Source organism: Oncorhynchus tshawytscha, linkage group LG10 (genome assembly GCF_018296145.1).
Source record: "Oncorhynchus tshawytscha isolate Ot180627B linkage group LG10, Otsh_v2.0, whole genome shotgun sequence".
Lineage (NCBI taxonomy): Eukaryota > Metazoa > Chordata > Actinopteri > Salmoniformes > Salmonidae > Oncorhynchus > Oncorhynchus tshawytscha.
Genome location: NC_056438.1, coordinates 15,477,683 through 15,501,379, shown reverse-complemented (window position 1 = coordinate 15,501,379; position 23,697 = coordinate 15,477,683). Strand labels below are relative to the sequence as shown.

Here is a 23,697-nt window from a genome sequence, read left to right as displayed (position 1 = left end):
TAGTCCGGGGTCTCATTGTGACACGGCTCAGAACACCATCCAATAACGTTATAGTCCGGTGTCTCATTGTGACACGGCTCAGACCACCCTCCATAGACATTATAGTCCGGTGTCTCATTGTGACACGCTCAGAACACCATCCATAGACATTATAGTCCGGTGTCTTATTGTGACACGGCTCAGAACACCATCAATAGACATTATAGTTCGGTGTCTCATTGTGAAACACTCAGAACACCATCCATAGACGTTATAGTCCGGTGTCTCATTGTGACACGGCTCAGAACACCATCCATAGACGTTATAGTCCGGGGTCTCATTGTGACACGGCTCAGAAAACCATCCATAGACGTTATAGTTCGGTGTCTCATTGTGAAACACTCAGAACACCATCCATAGACGTTGTCTCTGTGTCTCATTGTAACACGGCTATAGTCCGGTGTCTCATTGTGTCTCATTGTGACACACTCAGAACACCATCCATAGACGTTATAGTCCGGTGTCTCATTGTGACACACTCAGAACACCATCCATAGACGTTATAGTCCGGTGTCTCATTGTGACACAGCTCAGAACACCATCCATAGACGTTATAGTCCGGTGTCTCATTGTGACACAGCTCAGAACACCATCCATAGACGTTGTAGTCCGGGGTCTCATTGTGACACACTCAGAACACCATCCATAGACGTTATAGTCCGGGGTCTCATTGTGACACGGCTCAGAACACCATCCAATAACGTTATAGTCCGGTGTCTCATTGTGACACACTCAGAACACCATCCATAGACGTTATAGTCTGGGGTCTCATTGTGACACACTCAGAACACCATCCATAGACGTTGTAGTCCGGGGTCTCATTGTGAAACGGCTCAGAACACCATCCATAGACGTTATAGTCCGGTGTCTCATTGTGACACGGCTCAGCCACCATCCATAGACGTTATAGTCCGGTGTCTCATTGTGACACGGCTCAGAACACCATCCATAGACGTTATAGTCCGGTGTCTCATTGTGACACGGCTCAGAACATCCATCCATAGACGTTATAGTCCGGTGTCTCATTGTGACACGGCTCAGAACACCATCCATAGACGTTATAGTCCGGTGTCTCATTGTGACACGGCTCAGAACACCATCCATAGACGTTATAGTCCGGTGTCTCATTGTGACACGGCTCAGCCCACCATCCATAGACGTTATAGTCCGGTGTCTCATTGTGACACGGCTCAGAACACCATCCATAGACGTTATAGTCCGGTGTCTCATTGTGACACACTCAGTCCACCATCCATAGACGTTATAGTCCGGTGTCTCATTGTGACACGGCTCAGACCACCATCCATAGACGTTATAGTCCGGGGTCTCATTGTGACACAGCTCAGAACACCATCCATAGACGTTATAGTTCGGTGTCTCATTGTGACACGGCTCAGAACACCATCCAAAGACGTTATAGTCCGGTGTCTCATTGTAACACGGCTCAGAACACCATCCATAGACGTTATAGTCCGGTGTCTCATTGTGACACACTCAGTCCACCATCCATAGACGTTATAGTCCGGTGTCTCATTGTGACACGGCTCAGACCACCATCCATAGACGTTATAGTCCGGGGTCTCATTGTGACACAGCTCAGAACACCATCCATAGACGTTATAGTTCGGTGTCTCATTGTGACACACTCAGAACACCATCCATAGACGTTATAGTTCGGTGTCTCATTGTGACACACTCAGAACACCATCCATAGACGTTATAGTTCGGTGTCTCATTGTGACACGGCTCAGAACACCATCCATAGACGTTATAGTTCGGTGTCTCATTGTGACACACTCAGAACACCATCCGTAGACGTTGTCTCGGTGTATCATTGTAACACGGCTCAGAACACCATCCATAGACGTTATAGTTCGGTGTCTCATTGTGACACACTCAGAACACCATCCGTAGACGTTGTCTCGGTGTATCATTGTAACACGGCTATAGTCCGGTGTCTCATTGTGTCTCATTGTGACGCACTCAGAACACCATCCATAGACGTTATAGTCCGGTGTCTCATTGTGTCTCATTGTGACAAAGCTCAGAACACCATCCATAGACGTTATAGTCTGGTGTCTCATTGTGACACACTCAGAACACCATCCATAGACGTTATAGTCCGGTGTCTCATTGTGACACGGCTCAGAACACCATCCATAGACGTTATAGTCCGGTGTCTCATTGTGACACACTCAAAACACCATCCATAGACGTTATAGTCCGGTGTCTCATTGTGTCTCATTGTGACAAAGCTCAGAACACCATCCATAGACGTTATAGTCTGGTGTCTCATTGTGACACACTCAGAACACCATCCATAGACGTTATAGTCCGGTGTCTCATTGTGACACAGCTCAGAACACCATCCATAGACGTTATAGTCCGGTGTCTCATTGTGACACAGCTCAGAACACCATCCATAGACGTTGTAGTCCGGGGTCTCATTGCGACACACTCAGAACACCATCCATAGACGTTGTAGTCCGGGGTCTCATTGTGACACAGCTCAGAACACCATCCATAGACGTTATAGTCCGGTGTCTCATTGTGACACACTCTGAACACCATCCATATACGTTATAGTCCGGTGTCTCATTGTGACACGGCTCAGCCCACCATCCATAGACGTTATAGTCCAGTGTCTCATTGTGACACACTCAGAACACCATCCATAGACATTATAGTCCGGGGTCTCATTGTGACACAGCTCAGAACACCATCCATAGACATTATAGTCCGGTGTCTTATTGTGACACGGCTCAGAACACCATCCATAGACGTTGTAGTCCGGGGTCTCATTGTGACACGGCTCAGAACACCATCCATAGACGTTATAGTCCGGTGTCTCATTGTGACACGGCTCAGAACACCATCCATAGACGTTATAGTCCGGTTTCACATTGTGACACTGCTCAGACCACCATCCATAGACGTTATTGTCCGGTGTCTCATTGTGACACAGCTCAGAACACCATCCATAGACATTATAGTCCGGTGTCTTATTGTGACACGGCTCAGAACACCATTCATAGACGTTGTAGTCCGGGGTCTCATTGTGACACGGCTCAGAGCACCATCCATAGACGTTATAGTCCGGTGTCTCATTTTGACACTCAGAACACCATCCATAGACGTTATAGTCCGGTGTCTCATTGTGACACACTCAGAACACCATCCATAGACGTTATAGTCTGGTGTCTCATTGTGACACAGCTCAGAACACCATCCATAGACGTTATAGTCCGGTGTCTCATTGTGACACAGCTCAGAACACCATCCATAGACGTTGTAGTCCGCGGTCTCATTGTGACACACTCAGAACACCATCCATAGACGTTGTATTCCGGGGTCTCATTGTGACACAGCTCAGAACACCATCCATAGACGTTATAGTCCGGTGTCTCATTGTGACACTCTCAGAACACCATCCATAGACGTTATAGTCCGGTGTCTCATTGTGACACGGCTCAGCCCACCATCCATAGACGTTATAGTCCGGTGTCTCATTGTGACACACTCAGAACACCATCCATAGACATTATAGTCCGGTGTCTTATTGTGACACGGCTCAGAACACCATCCATAGACGTTGTAGTCCGGGGTCTCATTGTGACACACTCAGAACACCATTCATAGACGTTGTATTCCGGGGTCTCATTGTGACACGGCTCAGAGCACCATCCATAGACGTTATAGTCCGGTGTCTCATTTTGACACACTCAGAACACCATCCATAGACGTTATAGTCCGGTGTCTCATTGTGACACACTCAGAACACCATCCATAGACGTTATAGTCTGGTGTCTCATTGTGACACAGCTCAGAACACCATCCATAGACGTTATAGTCCGGTGTCTCATTGTGACACAGCTCAGAACACCATCCATAGACGTTGTAGTCCGGGGTCTCATTGTGACACACTCAGAACACCATCCATAGACGTTGTATTCCGGGGTCTCATTGTGACACAGCTCAGAACACCATCCATAGACGTTATAGTCGGTGTCTCATTGTGACACACTCAGAACACCATTCATAGACGTTATAGTCCGGTGTCTCATTGTGACACGGCTCAGCCCACCATCCATAGACGTTATAGTCCGGTGTCTCATTGTGACACAGCTCAGAACACCATCCATAGACATTATAGTCCGGTGTCTCATTGTGACACGGTTCAGAACACCATCCATAGACGTTATTGTCCGGTGTCTCATTGTGACAAAGCTCCGAACACCATCCATAGACATTATAGTCCGGTGTCTTATTGTGACACGGCTCAGAACACCATCCATAGACGTTGTAGTCCGGGGTCTCATTGTGACACTCAGAACACCATTCATAGACGTTGTAGTCCGGGGTCTCATTGTGACACGGCTCAGAACACCATCCATAGACGTTATAGTCCGGTGTCTCATTGTAACACGGCTCAGAACACCATCCTTAGACGTTATAGTTCGGTGTCTCATTGTGAAACACTCAGACCACCATCCGTAGACGTTGTCTCTGTGTCTCATTGTAACACGGCTATAGTCCGGTGTCTCATTGTGTCTCATTGTGACACACTCAGAACACCATCCATAGACGTTATAGTCCGGTGTCTCATTGTGACACAGCTCAGCACCCCATCCACAGACGTTATAGTCCGGTGTCTCATTGTGACACAGCTCAGAACACCATCCATAGACATTATAGTCCGGTGTCTTATTGTGACACGGCTCAGAACACCATTCATAGACGTTGTAGTCCGGGGTCTCATTGTGACACGGCTCAGAGCACCATCCATAGACGTTATAGTCCGGTGTCTCATTTTGACACTCAGAACACCATCCATAGACGTTATAGTCCGGTGTCTCATTGTGACACACTCAGAACACCATCCATAGACGTTATAGTCTGGTGTCTCATTGTGACACAGCTCAGAACACCATCCATAGACGTTATAGTCCGGTGTCTCATTGTGACACAGCTCAGAACACCATCCATAGACGTTGTAGTCCGCGGTCTCATTGTGACACACTCAGAACACCATCCATAGACGTTGTATTCCGGGGTCTCATTGTGACACAGCTCAGAACACCATCCATAGACGTTATAGTCCGGTGTCTCATTGTGACACTCTCAGAACACCATCCATAGACGTTATAGTCCGGTGTCTCATTGTGACACGGCTCAGCCCACCATCCATAGACGTTATAGTCCGGTGTCTCATTGTGACACACTCAGAACACCATCCATAGACATTATAGTCCGGTGTCTTATTGTGACACGGCTCAGAACACCATCCATAGACGTTGTAGTCCGGGGTCTCATTGTGACACACTCAGAACACCATTCATAGACGTTGTAGTCCGGGGTCTCATTGTGACACGGCTCAGAGCACCATCCATAGACGTTATAGTCCGGTGTCTCATTTTGACACACTCAGAACACCATCCATAGACGTTATAGTCCGGGTGTCTCATTGTGACACACTCAGAACACCATCCATAGACGTTATAGTCTGGTGTCTCATTGTGACACAGCTCAGAACACCATCCATAGACGTTATAGTCCGGTGTCTCATTGTGACACAGCTCAGAACACCATCCATAGACGTTGTAGTCCGGGGTCTCATTGTGACACACTCAGAACACCATCCATAGACGTTGTATTCCGGGGTCTCATTGTGACACAGCTCAGAACACCATCCATAGACGTTATAGTCCGGTGTCTCATTGTGACACACTCAGAACACCATTCATAGACGTTATAGTCCGGTGTCTCATTGTGACACGGCTCAGCCCACCATCCATAGACGTTATAGTCCGGTGTCTCATTGTGACACAGCTCAGAACACCATCCATAGACATTATAGTCCGGTGTCTCATTGTGACACGGTTCAGAACACCATCCATAGACGTTATTGTCCGGTGTCTCATTGTGACAAAGCTCCGAACACCATCCATAGACATTATAGTCCGGTGTCTTATTGTGACACGGCTCAGAACACCATCCATAGACGTTGTAGTCCGGGGTCTCATTGTGACACACTCAGAACACCATTCATAGACGTTGTAGTCCGGGGTCTCATTGTAACACGGCTCAGAACACCATCCTTAGACGTTATAGTTCGGTGTCTCATTGTGAAACACTCAGAACACCATCCGTAGACGTTGTCTCTGTGTCTCATTGTAACACGGCTATAGTCCGGTGTCTCATTGTGTCTCATTGTGACACACTCAGAACACCATCCATAGACGTTATAGTCCGGGGTCTCATTGTGACACGGCTCAGAGCACCATCCATAGACGTTATAGTCCGGTGTCTCATTTTGACACACTCAGAACACCATCCATAGACGTTATAGTCCGGTGTCTCATTGTGACACACTCAGAACACCATCCATAGACGTTATAGTCTGGTGTCTCATTGTGACACAGCTCAGAACACCATCCATAGACGTTATAGTCCGGTGTCTCATTGTGACACAGCTCAGAACACCATCCATAGACGTTGTAGTCCGGGGTCTCATTGTGACACAGTCAGAACACCATCCATAGACGTTGTATTCCGGGGTCTCATTGTGACACAGCTCAGAACACCATCCATAGACGTTATATTCCGGTGTCTCATTTTGACACACTCAGAACACCATCCATAGACGTTATAGTCCGGTGTCTCATTGTGACACACTCAGAACACCATCCATAGACGTTATAGTCTGGTGTCTCATTGTGACACAGCTCAGAACACCATCCATAGACGTTATAGTCCGGTGTCTCATTGTGACACGGCTCAGAACACCATCCATAGACGTTATAGTCCGGTGTCTCATTGTGACACACTCAGAACACCATCCATAGACGTTGTATTCCAGGGTCTCATTGTGACACGGCTCAGAACACCATCCATAGACGTTATATTCCGGTGTCTCATTGTGACACGGCTCAGAACACCATCCATAGACGTTATAGTCCGGTTTCACATTGTGACACGGCTCAGACCACCATCCAAAGACGTTATAGTCCGGGGTCTCATTGTGACACAGTTCAGAACACCATCCATAGACGTTATAGTTCGGTGTCTCATTGTGACACACTCAGAACACCATCCATAGACGTTATAGTTCGGTGTCTCATTGTGACACACTCAGAACACCATCCATAGACGTTATAGTTCGGTGTCTCATTGTGACACGGCTCAGAACACCATCCATAGACGTTATAGTTCGGTGTCTCATTGTGACACACTCAGAACACCATCCGTAGACGTTGTCTCGGTGTATCATTGTAACACGGCTATAGTCCGGTGTCTCATTGTGTCTCATTGTGACGCACTCAGAACACCATCCATAGACGTTATAGTCCGGTGTCTCATTGTGATGCACTCAGAACACCATCCATAGACGTTGTAGTCCGGGGTCTCATTGTGACACACTCAGAACACCATCCATAGACGTTGTAGTCGGGGGTCTCATTGTGACACGGCTCAGAACACCATCCATAGACGTTATAGTCCGGTGTCTTATTGTGACACACTCAAAACACCATCCATAGACGTTATAGTCCGGTGTCTCATTGTGTCTCATTGTGACACAGCTCAGAACACCATCCATAGACGTTATAGTCTGGTGTCTCATTGTGACACAGCTCAGAACACCATCCATAGACGTTATAGTCCGGTGTCTCATTGTGACACAGCTCAGAACACCATCCATAGACGTTATAGTCCGGTGTCTCATTGTGACACAGCTCAGAACACCATCCATAGACGTTGTAGTCCGGGGTCTCATTGCGACACACTCAGAACACCATCCATAGACGTTGTAGTCCGGGGTCTCATTGTGACACAGCTCAGAAGACCATCCATAGACGTTATAGTCCGGTGTCTCATTGTGACACACTCTGAACACCATCCATATACGTTATAGTCCGGTGTCTCATTGTGACACGGCTCAGCCCACCATCCATAGACGTTATAGTCCGGTGTCTCATTGTGACACGGCTCAGCCCACCATCCATAGACGTTATAGTCCGGTGTCTCATTGTGACACGGCTCAGAACACCATCCAAAGACGTTATAGTCCGGTGTCTCATTGTAACACGGCTCAGAACACCATCCATAGACGTTATAGTCCGGTGTCTCATTGTGACACACTCAGTCCACCATCCATAGACGTTATAGTTCGGTGTCTCATTGTGACACGGCTCAGACCACCATCCATAGACGTTATAGTTCGGTGTCTCATTGTGACACGGCTCAGAACACCATCCATAGACGTTATAGTTCGGTGTCTCATTGTGACACACTCAGAACACCATCCGTAGACGTTGTCTCGGTGTATCATTGTAACACGGCTATAGTCCGGTGTCTCATTGTGTCTCATTGTGACGCACTCAGAACACCATCCATAGACATTGTAGTCCGGTGTCTCATTGTGACGCACTCAGAACACCATCCATAGACGTTATAGTTCGGTGTCTCATTGTGACACGGCTCAGAACACCATCCATAGACGTTGTAGTCCGGGGTCTCATTGTGACACGGCTCAGAACACCATCCATAGACGTTATAGTCCGGTGTCTCATTGTGACACACTCAAAACACCATCCATAGACGTTATAGTCCGGTGTCTCATTGTGTCTCATTGTGACACAGCTCAGAACACCATCCATAGACGTTATAGTCCAGTGTCTCATTGTGACACACTCAGAACACCATCCATAGACGTTATAGTCCGGTGTCTCATTGTGACACAGCTCAGAACACCATCCATAGACGTTATAGTCCGGTGTCTCATTGTGACACAGCTCAGAACACCATCCATAGACGTTGTAGTCCGGGGTCTCATTGCGACACACTCAGAACACCATCCATAGACGTTGTAGTCCGGGGTCTCATTGTGACACAGCTCAGAACACCATCCATAGACGTTATAGTCCGGTGTCTCATTGTGACACACTCTGAACACCATCCATATACGTTATAGTCCGGTGTCTCATTGTGACACGGCTCAGCCCACCATCCATAGACGTTATAGTCCGGTGTCTCATTGTGACACGGCTCAGCCCACCATCCATAGACGTTATAGTCCGGTGTCTCATTGTGACACGGCTCAGAACACCATCCAAAGACGTTATAGTCCGGTGTCTCATTGTAACACGGCTCAGAACACCATCCATAGACGTTATAGTCCGGTGTCTCATTGTGACACACTCAGTCCACCATCCATAGACGTTATAGTCCGGTGTCTCATTGTGACACGGCTCAGACCACCATCCATAGACGTTATAGTTCGGTGTCTCATTGTGACACACTCAGAACACCATCCATAGACGTTATAGTTCGGTGTCTCATTGTGACACGGCTCAGAACACCATCCATAGACGTTATAGTTCGGTGTCTCATTGTGACACACTCAGAACACCATCCGTAGACGTTGTCTCGGTGTATCATTGTAACACGGCTATAGTCCGGTGTCTCATTGTGTCTCATTGTGACGCACTCAGAACACCATCCATAGACATTGTAGTCCGGTGTCTCATTGTGACGCACTCAGAACACCATCCATAGACGTTATAGTTCGGTGTCTCATTGTGACACGGCTCAGAACACCATCCATAGACGTTGTAGTCCGGGGTCTCATTGTGACACGGCTCAGAACACCATCCATAGACGTTATAGTCCGGTGTCTCATTGTGACACACTCAAAACACCATCCATAGACGTTATAGTCCGGTGTCTCATTGTGTTTCATTGTGACACAGCTCAGAACACCATCCATAGACGTTATAGTCCAGTGTCTCATTGTGACACACTCAGAACACCATCCATAGACGTTATAGTCCGGTGTCTCATTGTGACACAGCTCAGAACACCATCCATAGACATTATAGTCCGGTGTCTTATTGTGACACGGCTCAGAACACCATCCATAGACGTTGTATTCCAGGGTCTCATTGTGACACGGCTCAGAACACCATCCATAGACGTTATAGTCCGGTGTCTCATTGTGACACGGCTCAGAACACCATCCATAGACGTTATAGTCCGGTTTCACATTGTGACACTGCTCAGACCACCATCCATAGACGTTATTGTCCGGTGTCTCATTGTGACACGGCTCAGCCCACCATCCATAGACGTTATAGTCCGGTGTCTTATTGTGACACGGCTCAGAACACCATCCATAAACGTTGTAGTCCGGGGTCTCATTGTGACACACTCAGAACACCATTCATAGACGTTGTAGTCCGGGGTCTCATTGTGACACGGCTCAGAGCACCATCCATAGACGTTATAGTCCGGTGTCTCATTTTGACACACTCAGAACACCATCCATAGACGTTATAGTCCGGTGTCTCATTGTGACACACTCAGAACACCATCCATAGACGTTATAGTCTGGTGTCTCATTGTGACACAGCTCAGAACACCATCCATAGACGTTATAGTCCGGTGTCTCATTGTGACACAGCTCAGAACACCATCCATAGACGTTGTAGTCCGGGGTCTCATTGCGACACACTCAGAACACCATCCATAGACGTTGTAGTCCGGGGTCTCATTGTGACACGGCTCAGCCCACCATCCATAGACGTTATAGTCCGGTGTCTCATTGTGACACACTCAGAACACCATCCATAGACGTTATAGTCCGGTGTCTCATTGTGACACAGCTCAGAACACCATCCATAGACATTATAGTCCGGTGTCTTATTGTGACACGGCTCAGAACACCATCCATAGACGTTGTATTCCAGGGTCTCATTGTGACACGGCTCAGAACACCATCCATAGACGTTATAGTCCGGTGTCTCATTGTGACACGGCTCAGAACACCATCCATAGACGTTATAGTCCGGTTTCACATTGTGACACTGCTCAGACCACCATCCATAGACGTTATTGTCCGGTGTCTCATTGTGACACGGCTCAGCCCACCATCCATAGACGTTATAGTCCGGTGTCTTATTGTGACACGGCTCAGAACACCATCCATAGACGTTGTAGTCCGGGGTCTCATTGTGACACACTCAGAACACCATTCATAGACGTTGTAGTCCGGGGTCTCATTGTGACACGGCTCAGAGCACCATCCATAGACGTTATAGTCCGGTGTCTCATTTTGACACACTCAGAACACCATCCATAGACGTTATAGTCCGGTGTCTCATTGTGACACACTCAGAACACCATCCATAGACGTTATAGTCTGGTGTCTCATTGTGACACAGCTCAGAACACCATCCATAGACGTTATAGTCCGGTGTCTCATTGTGACACAGCTCAGAACACCATCCATAGACGTTGTAGTCCGGGGTCTCATTGTGACACACTCAGAACACCATCCATAGACGTTGTATTCCGGGGTCTCATTGTGACACAGCTCAGAACACCATCCATAGACGTTATAGTCCGGTGTCTCATTGTGACACACTCAGAACGCCATCCATAGACGTTATAGTCCGGTGTCTCATTGTGACACGGCTCAGAACACCATCCATAGACGTTGTAGTCCGGGGTCTCATTGTGACACACTCAGAACACCATTCATAGACGTTGTAGTCCGGGGTCTCATTGTGACACGGCTCAGAGCACCATCCATAGACGTTATAGTCCGGTGTCTCATTTTGACACAGCTCAGAACACCATCCATAGACGTTGTAGTCCGGGGTCTCATTGTGACACACTCAGAACACCATCCATAGACGTTGTAGTCCGGGGTCTCATTGTGACACAGCTCAGAACACCATCCATAGACGTTATAGTCCGGTGTCTCATTGTGACACACTCTGAACACCATCCATAGACGTTATAGTCCGGTGTCTCATTGTGACACGGCTCAGCCCACCATCCATAGACGTTATAGTCCAGTGTCTCATTGTGACACACTCAGAACACCATCCATAGACGTTATAGTCCGGTGTCTCATTGTGACACAGCTCAGAACACCATCCATAGACATTATAGTCCGGTGTCTTATTGTGACACGGCTCAGAACACCATCCATAGACGTTGTAGTCCGGTGTCTCATTGTGACACACTCAGAACACCATTCATAGACGTTGTAGTCCGGGGTCTCATTGTGACACGGCTCAGAGCACCATCCATAGACGTTATAGTCCGGTGTCTCATTTTGACACACTCAGAACACCATCCATAGACGTTATAGTCCGGTGTCTCATTGTGACACACTCAGAACACCATCCATAGACGTTATAGTCTGGTGTCTCATTGTGACACAGCTCAGAACACCATCCATAGACGTTATAGTCCGGTGTCTCATTGTGACACAGCTCAGAACACCATCCATAGACGTTGTAGTCCGGGGTCTCATTGTGACACACTCAGAACACCATCCATAGACGTTGTATTCCGGGGTCTCATTGTGACACAGCTCAGAACACCATCCATAGACGTTATAGTCCGGTGTCTCATTGTGACACACTCAGAACACCATCCATAGATGTTATAGTCTGGTGTCTCATTGTGACACGGCTCAGACCACCATCCATAGACGTTATAGTCCGGTGTCTCATTGTGACACACTCTGAACACCATCCATATACGTTATAGTCCGGTGTCTCATTGTGACACGGCTCAGCCCACCATCCATAGACGTTATAGTCCAGTGTCTCATTGTGACACACTCAGAACACCATCCATAGACATTATAGTCCGGGGTCTCATTGTATCTCATTGTGACACACTCAGAACACCATCCCTAGATGTTATAGTCCTGTGTCTCATTGTGACACAGCTCAGAACACCATCCATAGACGTTATAGTCCGGTGTCTCATTGTGACACACTCAGAACACCATCCATAGACGTTATAGTCCGGTGTCTCATTGTGACACAGCTCAGAACACCATCCATAGACGTTATAGTCTGGGGTCTCATTGTGACACACTCAGAACACCATCCATAGACGTTGTAGTCCGGGGTCTCATTGTGAAACGGCTCAGAACACCATCCATAGACATTATAGTCCGGTGTCTCATTGTGACACGGCTATAGTCCGGTGTCTCATTGTATCTCATTGTGACACACTCAGAACACCATCCCTAGATGTTATAGTCCTGTGTCTCATTGTGACACAGCTCAGAACACCATCCATAGACGTTTTAGCCTGGGGTCTCATTGTGACACACTCAGAACACCATCCATAGACGTTGTAGTCCGGTGTCTCATTGTGACACACTCAGAACACCATCCATAGACGTTTTAGTCCGGTGTCTCATTGTGACACGGCTCAGAACACCATCCATAGACGTTTTAGTCCGGTGTCTCATTGTGACACGGCTCAGAACACCATCCATAGACGTTTTAGTCCGGTGTCTCATTGTGACACGGCTCAGAACACCATCCAGACGCACAGCCTGTATCGGCAACTCTCCACAATTCTCAACCAACGCGATTCCAGTAAGAGAGTATTCATTTGAATATTTTGATATGGAGAAATTCCTTGAGCTGCAATGAGAATGAATAAGCCAACAGTTCAATATCCTAGAACACTGCTGTCCGTACACATTCTGAACCAATGTTTAACCACATGAAAAGCCATTTTCACATTTGTAGACCCTGGTTTGATGCTGGGGATAAATAGGCTGAAGTGTCAATTGCCAGTTAGTACAAACGGAGTGTCTGACAAGTGCATTTTAATTTAACACTTCCCAGGATATGTTTTAACAGCTTGTTTAAACACAGGACTTTGATAGAATGTCATTTAACATTAGTCACCTCAAGTCAATAGTATATTCCAAAGTTGAAGGGTTTATTCATCACCTTGCCACCCTGGAAGTCACCCTCAGTTTCGTCAGCAGCCTGTGCTAATGGAGGGCCCTCCGAGTGAGTTGGTAGGGGAGAGGTTTGGTATTCACCAATGGATTGCTTCCCAATAAATCTCCTCATGCAGTGTGCACGTCACTCCCAGTAATGGATTTAACAGAAACGGTGGAAACACACACCGAACCAATGCTTTTAAATCCATGAGCTGGTGTGCAAGTGTACACAAATGTGGAGAAGTGGGCTACAACATGCTGAATGGATAACCAATTGATTTAACTGGCAAGAGTCTAGACAAAACATGTGCCCAGTTCTACACACTCGGACTGAAATAGGGCTTCAATTGCATAGTACACGCATTCGCTCCTTCTCAAAATCCACTGGAGGAGAAGGTCAGAGGAGTGGGACATGTTTTCATGCAATGGTTTAAGTGATGAGGGAGCAATTGATCTTTCCCGGGTCTCAACTCCATTGAGGAGAGGACCAAGGTCCCTTCAGACCGCATCCAATGACAAAATGTAGACATTAAGGACAGAGGAAGCAAAGTCTGAGAAGCCAGTCACACTGACTCATCCCACGTGAATGGTAATTTAGGCGATGCCACTATAGTAATATACAGTCCTGTTAGATGGGAGACAGACAGCTGTACTTTTTCTACATGAAAGAATGAGCTGGAGGTAAATAAAAAAATATTTTATTTTGTAAAACTTCACACAAAAGAAATATTCGTAGAACAATAAGTCAACCTCTAAAACATTTTTGAATTCACCATTTTCTAATGATTCTGACAAGAACTCTGCCCGAAAAGGATTGGACTGTCAATGAGCATCATCGTCCACATAGGGGGTTTGTTGCAGTGTGGGTTCTAACAATCATGGCATGGTTGGCGTATTTGAATGAAGGACGGAAGTAGTCAGGGCTGAAGACAGGGAATAGTCTTTCATTGGTTGGCACATGTTGGTACGTGTAGAGGTGATCACCGAGATGAATGTCGTAGAATGACACAAGTCGCTTCCGCCCGTCAAAGTACACACCAACATGTGCCTGTAACGTGTAATGAAGCTCATGAATAAAAAGTTAGAGAAAAATTGCCCCTCTGATATTTAGTACATTTGACTTGAAATTAAAGATAAGCAAAACCACCACTTCAATAATGTCAAATATCTAGACTTGACAAAAGGCTAGCTACAAAGACATGCATGAAGCCAACTAAAATGAACTATTTCGCCAGGACAAATATCCCGGTGAGATTTCACCCCCTATTGGCAACGAGATGTTTAAAGGAAAGTTATTTATTTTATTTCTTAAAACACCCATCATAGAAAATGTACTAGACTAGAGCGCCCTTTGTGCCCTGTATTCAACTATTCTTCTACATACCTTTCTCATTTGTGTTACGATGGCCATAGGGTTGTTGGCAGCGGTTGGCCAAAGCCTCCCCTCACGGTGTACCAGGACCCAGAACCCATTCCCAGGGGTGACACTCACCCCTTGAGAAGTCATGGAGGACTCAGTTGCCACACCTATAAACCACACATCAGATCCATTTCCAACCCAGTCCTCCACCTCAACCTCCCAGTAGGCTCGATGGCTGCTGAACCCCTGGATGGCGAGGACACACGGCACCTGGGTGAAGCGCTGGGTCGACATGGGGAACGTCCTAGCAATCTTGCCCCGGTCCACACGAATCTCACAACCATGGGACCCCCTTCTGAACAGGAGCGATGGGTGGGCTGTGCTGGGGTCAGGAGTCACCTCAACTGAGGAGGAGAAGGGATTTGTAGGGGTAGAGGAAAACTACAATCAAATGTTGAATTCATTTTTCAAAGTTGAGCATATAGGAATCTCAACACCAGGAACTAAATACACTGCTCAAAAAATAAAGGGAACACTTAAACACAATGTAACTCCAATGTGACAGACGTGACAGTGTGGAGACGCCGTGGAGAATGTTCTGCTGACTGCAACATCCTCCAGCATGACCGGTTTGGCGGTGGGTCAGTCATGGTGTGGGGTGGCATTTCTTTGGGGGGGAGCCGCACAGCCCTCCATGTGCTCGCCAGAGGTAGCCGGACTGCCAATTAGGTACAGAGATGAGATCCTCAGACCCCTTGGGAGACCATATGCTGGTGCGGTTGGCCCTGGGTTCCTCCTAATGCAAGACAATGCTAGACCTCATGTGGCTGGAGTGTCTCAGCAGTTCCTGCAAGAGGAAGGCATTGATACTATGGACTGGCCCGCCCGTTCCCCAGACCTGAATCCAATTGAGCACATGTCTCGCTCCCTCCACCAACGCCACGTTGCACCACAGACTGTCCAGGAGTCATGCCACCTCATCAGGAGCATGCCCAGGCATTGTAGGGAGGTCATACAGGCACGAGGCCACACACACTACTGAGCCTCATTTTGACTGGTTTTAAGGACATTACAGCAAAGTCAGTTTTCCACTTTCATTTTTTAGTGTGACTCCAAATCCAGACCTCCATGGGTTGATACATTTGATTTCCATTGATAATTTGTGTGATTGGTGTCAGCACATTCCACTATGTAAAGAAAAAAGTATTTAATAAGAATGTTTCATTCAGCTCTAGGATGTGTTATTTTAGTGTTCCCTTTATTTTTTGAGCAGTGTATAATACACAACATGGAGGCAGACTCAGGACTACACATTAGCTCACCTGTGAACTCTTTAACCAAGGTAATCTCTGAGGGATAAACAGAAGGTAACAATTAGAAAACGCAATTGCAAATGTTTAATGTTGCACATCTGGCCCATACTCATGTTGTCAGACTATGAATGCTTATCTAGAACCAGAGGTGTATCCTACTAATCAGGTTTGAGGAGTTGTGAGGTGGCTTAGGTCAGGTCTGAGTGCAACCCGGGATAACCAGTCAGGTAAATGTTTAAGGCAACAAATCCTTCAGAACCAACCTGCTCCCGGGCAGGCTAACTACTCTGATTTAAGTGTCAGAGTTGAGGACCAGTGAATGAAGTCTGATTTTCCCCCCCTATTGCAAAGATATCATAGTCTCCTTCAACTGAGGAAGAATCAAAAATGTGTTCATCAAATCTTCATTAAAATACCTCATTTAGGAATGACCAAATGCAGTTTAAACTTTTGTACGACTCAATATAATTACGTCAATAGGTGTGGGGAAAGAGGTCCTCATGCCTTCAGAATAGCCTCAATTGATTGGTACATGAAATCGACAAAAAGTCAATAACCATCCCATAGGGATGCTGGCTCATGTTGACTCCAATGGTTCCCACAGTCCTCAAGTTGGCTGGATGTCCTTTGGGTGGTGGACTATTATTGATACACATTCCGGTGCATGTAGCACCTACCATACCCCGTTCGAAGGCACTTAAATATTTTGTCTTGTCCATTCATTCTGAACAGCACACAAGCCATGTTTCAATTGTCATCTACACTGACTGAAGGGATTGTAACAAATGACATCAATAAGTCATTCCTTTCACTTGGTCAGTATCAAGGAATGAGCAGGTGTTCTTAATGTTTAGGATTCTGTGTATAATCTGACTATGGCTGTGTTCACACAGACCTGAGCCAGCACTGCCATTTGTAGTGAAGTATCCCATCTTGGGTAGTTTGGCCATGTTTTGCATGAAATGCTCCGCAAGGTTCCCAAGTAGATCTGTGGGGATATTGACGCTGCATGGTCCTCTGATGCCATCTGGAGGAGCAGGAGGGAGAGAGGGTAGATTCTAAAAGTAGAGAGCGAGAATGAATAGAGTTAAACAAATGCATCATACACGCATGTTGATCCACCTACAACGATGACCGAGTTGGATGCAAGACGTGTGGATAATCTACAGCGTATTAGATTGGTGTAAGCATTGGCTGGAAGAAGTTTCCAGAAGTTTCCACCATAGTTGCATCCATGACCGGGACTGTAAGACAGGCTATATTTCTGAAGAATCTAAACCATGATTCCTCACAGGGTAAGTTGATTGAGCTACAAAAAACATTTAGTCATTTATGATATAAAAGGGATTTGCAGATCAGTCAATCAACTCGCAAGTTGGCAGCAAAGTCAAACACGCCCAAGAACTCACATTAAGAAGCTCAAAGGAGTCTGAGGAGCCAATCACTCGCTCCAATGCAAAAACTCTGCTCATCAGAGCTGTAATGTCTTCTTCAAGCGCACAATTCCAATGGGAAGCTGTCCTCTCCAGCTCGTCCACTCTCCTCGAGGCCTCAGTGTTGTAGCGATCGTAGAGCATACTCACCTTGCTGACCAGGGCTAGGTGGAAGGCATTCACAAACTCGATTTGCCTCGCTGCTTTATTCTACAAGTAGATCAAACAGAAGTGAGGATTCATGAGATTTGATACCTTCTGGAAATTGCAGATAGAAATGCAATAAATAGCACAGACGCAACTTCTTGATAAATTTGACAGACTTTCTGTTCTACATGATACATTTCTGAACGTTCTGCAGCATTCCACCCCACCGCCGAAGAGGTCAAAGAGCGGTCTTCAAGCCATGGTAATTTTCAGTAGCAGAACAATGTAAGACCCATGGGAAGTTGGAATGAATTAGTTTTGAATTCTATGGCAAAAGATTGCAAAATTACAACAGCGTAACATAGCCAATTCAAATGAAGTCACCTCACAGAGTAGGACTGAAGAGTTTAATTTCTCTGCCTCAATCCGAGTGGCCTTCAGCTTCTCCTTGACCACTCTCTTGGCTTTAGCCAGCTGAGCCTGAAGTAAAGACAATAGGTGTTAGCATTCGTGCTGGAACAAAAAGCGGCACATGGTTCCCAATAATTATTTTTAATGCACCAAATGAAAGAAAACCCAATGGAGAGCCAAAACAGGGTGGGACAACTACCCAAACTATTCCAATAGGAAACAATGTTCTGTTACAAATTTGTTAGTGTGTCATACGGAATACAGCTCAGAACCAGGGATAAAGCAAAATATAACGCAACGGAAAACAAGCATTTATTGGACAAGTTCAGGTAGTCCTTCCTGGTTTAAGTCAGTTTGCTTCCATTTGGTGACTAATGAATACAACCCTGGATTGATGAACAGTTGCTCCAAAACTCATTCTTACCTTTTGAACCAAGAACTCTACCCGCATAGTCACAACCAGGTGGGCCGGCGCCTGGTGAGAGTCACACGCCACACACAACATGGTCTTGTCAAAGCAGCAGTAAAGCTCCAGGAGCCTGTTGTGGGTCGGACACATCCTTTCCTCCAGGTTAGCTAGCGGTCTGACTAGCTGGTGCCTGGAAAACCGGGCATTGTGGACCCTTGCATGCTCCAGGCAGTACGACGACACACACACCAGGCAGGTCTTGACGGCCTTGGACATCCTGTCTCCGATGCATATGTCACAGGAGACCTCTCCCGGAGCCAGAGTCGATGACTGGTCGACGACCTCGTCCCCTCCACTTGCCCCCTTGAAGCTTTCCACAAGGTCTCTCATGACCATGTTGACCTGGATGTTGGGGGCTGGTGTGAAGCTAGTCTTGCACAGAGCACAGATCGCAGTGTCTCTCGTGTTCCAATAGGCCTCGAGACAAGGCTTGCAAAAGGTGTGTCCACACGGGATTGTGGCTGGGTCGATGAAAACACCAAGACAGATGCAGCACAGGAACTGGTCCTCTGACATTGACAAGGCCATCTCCTCAGGCTGTGGGCAAAGGGTTAGAAAACATTGCAATCCCTTTGAGTTTCAAATTAATTAGTCTGTCATTTCATAGTGGCACAGACACACCATTATATAAAGTGACTAGCCTGTAAAAAAAAAAACCATTAAATATTAACATTATGGCCAAAAGTCACATTTGAAAACACCAAAATCTTTTAATAATAATATTTGAGCACAGAGTAAAAAGATCCCTCAAATAATGTGGGTTGTGTACAAGCCTAGAAATGGCAAAATGACAATGTGGAAAAATAAAAATAAATAGTCTCCATTGGACACAAAAATACTTGGCTAGCCTTAAATCATGCTTTAAGTCACTCAGCTGAGCGTATAACAAAAGCTTCAACTCATGAATGGAAGTCTGCATGTGTAGCGTGCTGGAACATACACTCCAAAAACAGTCTAAACCATCAGATATGCCAAGGTTTGACTATTTATTTAACTAGGGAAGTCAGTTAAGAACAAATTTAACAAGGTTAACAGCCTGTTTAGGGGCAGAAAGACAGATTTGTACCTTGTCAGCTCGGGGATTTGAACTTACAACCTTCCGGTTACTAGTCCAACTCTAACCACTAGGCTACCCTGCCGCCCCTATAGGCCATACAAAGACTAGTCAAAACCTTACAGAAAGCTAACAGAAACCATAACCAGCAACTTGGGCAGGGGCTCACCGGAAAAGTACTAGCCCCTCAAATGTTCTACTGCTCGGGCTCCTGTTCCTACACTAAGTATTGTGTAGCTCCTGGACCTAAACAGTCTGAGCACCCAAATTGAGTACAGGCATTTATTTCAGTCCAAGTCAAGCACTGATCGTTCAATTGAAGACATGAATAATAAACAATTAATCCATAACTGCCCAAAGCAATACATTTTATCAGAGTCACTGACACAATAGAGCTGATGTGCACATGCACACAGCCTCAAAACAGGAGAAAGCAAATAAACAGGTTGGCAAGAATTTCTGAACTCCAGATAACAGCATCAGCATGGTATTGGCCATCTGGCAGCTTTTAAACCACTGGTCAGCCATATTGGTACTCTAGTAGGAGCAGTACTTCAATTAAATGTTACGGACAAAATCATTTATGTTTAAGTTTTGTGTTGTAGTAGGGAGTGTAACAGTCGTCTCAAAAATGTCCTTTTTTTTAAACATATGTTAATATGTTTAGCTCACATAATAATGGAAAGTCTAAAAGAATAAACATGACAAAAATAGGAACAAATTCATTTCTATAGCTTCCAAATATTTTACAGTGGTGAATGAATACCAATATGGAGGTGTGATGGCTTAAACACAGCACCCCCTGTTAGTCATCTAGTGTATATACACTACCATTAAGGTTTATGGTCAATTAGAAATAAACTTGTTTTGAAAGAACCATATTTTTGGTACATTAAAATAAATTGATTAGAATTACCATGTAGACACTGTTAATGTTGTAAATTACTATTGTAGCTGGAAACAGCTGATTTCGCACATGGAATAGCCTTCATTTCTCAGAACAAGAATAAACTGACAAGTTTCAGAATTAAGTTGTGTTTCTGGCCATTTGAGCCTGTAAACGAACCCACAAATGCTGATGCTCCAGATACCCAAGTCTAAAGCAGGCCAGTTGTATTGCTTCTTTAATGAGCACCACCGTTTTCAGCTGTGCTAACATAGTTGCAAAAGGGTTCTAATGATCAATTAGCCTTTTAAATGTATAAACTTGTATTAGCTCACAACGTGCCCTTGGAACACAGGAGTGAAGGTTGCTGATAATGGGCCTCTAGATATTCCATAATGTTTTATTTAAAGCCATTTCCAGCTAGAATAGTAATTTACAATTTTAACAATGTCTACACTGTTTCTGATACATTTGATGTGATTTTATTGGACAAAAATATGCTTTTCTTTAAAAAACCTGTATTATTCTGCTACGCTCCTTTCACATTCCCACAAATGTCAAAGTGTTTCCTTTCAAATGGTACCAATAATATGCATATCCTTGCTTCAGAGCCTGAGCTACAGGCAGTTAGATTTGGGTATGTAATTTTAGGTGAAAATTGAAAGGGGGTAATTCTTAAGAGGTTAAACACACAGACATTTCTAAGTGACCCCAAACTTTTGAATGGTAGTGTATGTATTTTATATCTTTAAACGATTGTTGCAATAAATGGTTAAACTGTTCCAAAAATAAGTGTAATCAACCTTGCACGCATAGCATTGTAGGCCAAACTGTAGGCTACAACAGATTCCCTCGTCATGCTGCTCTCATAACAAAGTGAATTTACCACACATACACACGTGAACAGCCCGCCAATTAATTAGTACCAATAGGAAATGTGTCGCTCATCCTGATCTCCCACATGCTTTCACCAACAAAAAGGAAATTCTCTTGACAACTGCATTTTCAGTAGTTAAATGCAGCAACAAAAACATGAAACCCATATATTTTTAAGACTAAGTTGTTCACAAGCATGACAGCTGTACCTCATGTTTTAAGCAACTTCTTGGCCATTAACCAATCGGCGTTTCAACGAGTAAGAAGCATGTGAATGCATCCAACTGGTATGTGAGACTTCACAAATGGTAAATTCCCACCTGCCACTTAGTTCCAAACACAACATTTGACTAAAAGGCCTTAAGAATTCCACATGGGGATGGTACAGCATAGTTCACATTTGACAAACTTTTCTGTTAGTCTTGTCAAAAGTATTCCTTTGAAACTCACCTTTCTGTGTATGCAGCGCAACAACCAAACAGAAAATGTTTTCTTCTTCTGGGGTGGGAAGTGATCTAATGAGTTTCCTTGGTTTCAGGTTGCATTTTGTACTGTAAGCTCCTCCCTCTTTCATGAAGCAATAAATCAGTGGAAGTGCCATTATGATTCCCATACCCACATCTGTGCTCAACAACTATTGGTTTAACCCTGCAGTACACAGATTGAAAACATTGTAATGCTTTTGGTACTTTGAAGACAACTGGGAACTCGGTTAAAAACTAGGTAAAAACATGACTTCTGTGATTTTCAGATCAGAAAGTCGGATCTTGAGAAAGAGGCCAGGGTTCCCAACTTGTAATTCCAAATTGGATGACCATTCAAAACTATTTTTCCCAGTTGGAGATTCTTCGACGTTTATTTCAGAGTTGTCTGGAACGCACTGAAATTGACTGAATTTGACTACAAATTGACTGAATTATTTTTCTAACTCCCCAGAGTCCGATGAACTTGTTCTATGCAAACATGAAAGCAGGGACCCGCTCCTGCTGGTTCATTCTCTACAACATCCGCAGAGTACAACCATACCTCACAGAGGAAGCGGTGCAGGTCGTAATCCAGGCACTTGTCCTGTCCCTTCTGGACTACTGCAACTCACTATTGGATGGGCTCCCCGCTTGTGCCATCAAACCCCTGCAACTTATCCAGAACACTGCAGCCGCTTGATTCTCAACCTTCCCAAGTTCTCTCATGTCACCTCGCTCCTCCTCACACTCCAGTGGCTTCCAGTCTACGCTTGCATCCACTACAAGACCATGGTACTAACCTACGGTGCAGCAAGAGGAACTGCCCCTCTCTACCTTCAGGCTATGCTCAAACCCTATACCCCAACCCGAGCACTCCGTTCGGCCATCTCAGCTCTCTTGGCCCTCCCATCCCTACGGGAGGGCAGCTCTCGCTCAGCCCAGTCCAAGCTCTTCTTTGTCCTGGCACCGCAATGGTGGTCCTGAAGCTGTCCTTAATCCAATCATTTAACATTTGTTTTAATCCTTTATTTAGCATGTACCACCCTTATCTTGCCACCGAGTCTAACGTTTCGCTGGTTTCTTTTCCCCATAACCACTGCACCACCATGTTCATGAACTAAAAAAAATAAGTTAATTTTTAGCTTTGGTGACCCCTATGCTAAATCCTCGTGACCCCTCCACCCTTTTGTCCATTCTAGGAATCTATTTCAGAATAAGACATAACATGTAAATATTTTTCAGAATAAAATGACAAAATGTCTCATGATATTAAATCCCCCAAGGTTTTCTGAGTTGCCAGGAGTGTTTGTGTCACGCCCTTACCTTAGAGATCTTTTTTATGTCTCTATTTTGGTTTGGTCAGGGCGTGAGTTGGGGTGGGCATTCTATGTTTTGTGTTCTATGTTTTCTATTTCTGTGTGTTTGGGCAGGTGTGGTTCACAATCAGAGGCAGCTGTCTATCGTTGTCTCTGATTGA

The 23,697-nt window shown here is 45.5% G+C and overlaps 1 protein-coding gene across 1 annotated transcript; it reads right to left on the bottom strand.

Annotated features, from left to right (window-relative positions):
- Positions 1-14,489: 14,489 nt before the first annotated feature.
- On the bottom strand, positions 14,490-22,309 carry LOC112246458 (E3 ubiquitin-protein ligase TRIM38-like). Its single transcript, XM_024414776.2, has 8 exons — positions 22,207-22,309; positions 18,896-19,477; positions 18,445-18,540; positions 17,890-18,123; positions 17,376-17,538; positions 16,490-16,516; positions 15,192-15,571; positions 14,490-14,855 (listed from the first exon to the last, which is right to left on the bottom strand). The coding sequence occupies exons 2-8, from the start codon at positions 19,466-19,468 to the stop codon at positions 14,640-14,642; spliced, it is 1,689 nt and encodes a 562-aa protein (XP_024270544.1). The 5' UTR covers positions 19,469-19,477; positions 22,207-22,309; the 3' UTR covers positions 14,490-14,639.
- Positions 22,310-23,697: the final 1,388 nt, after the last annotated feature.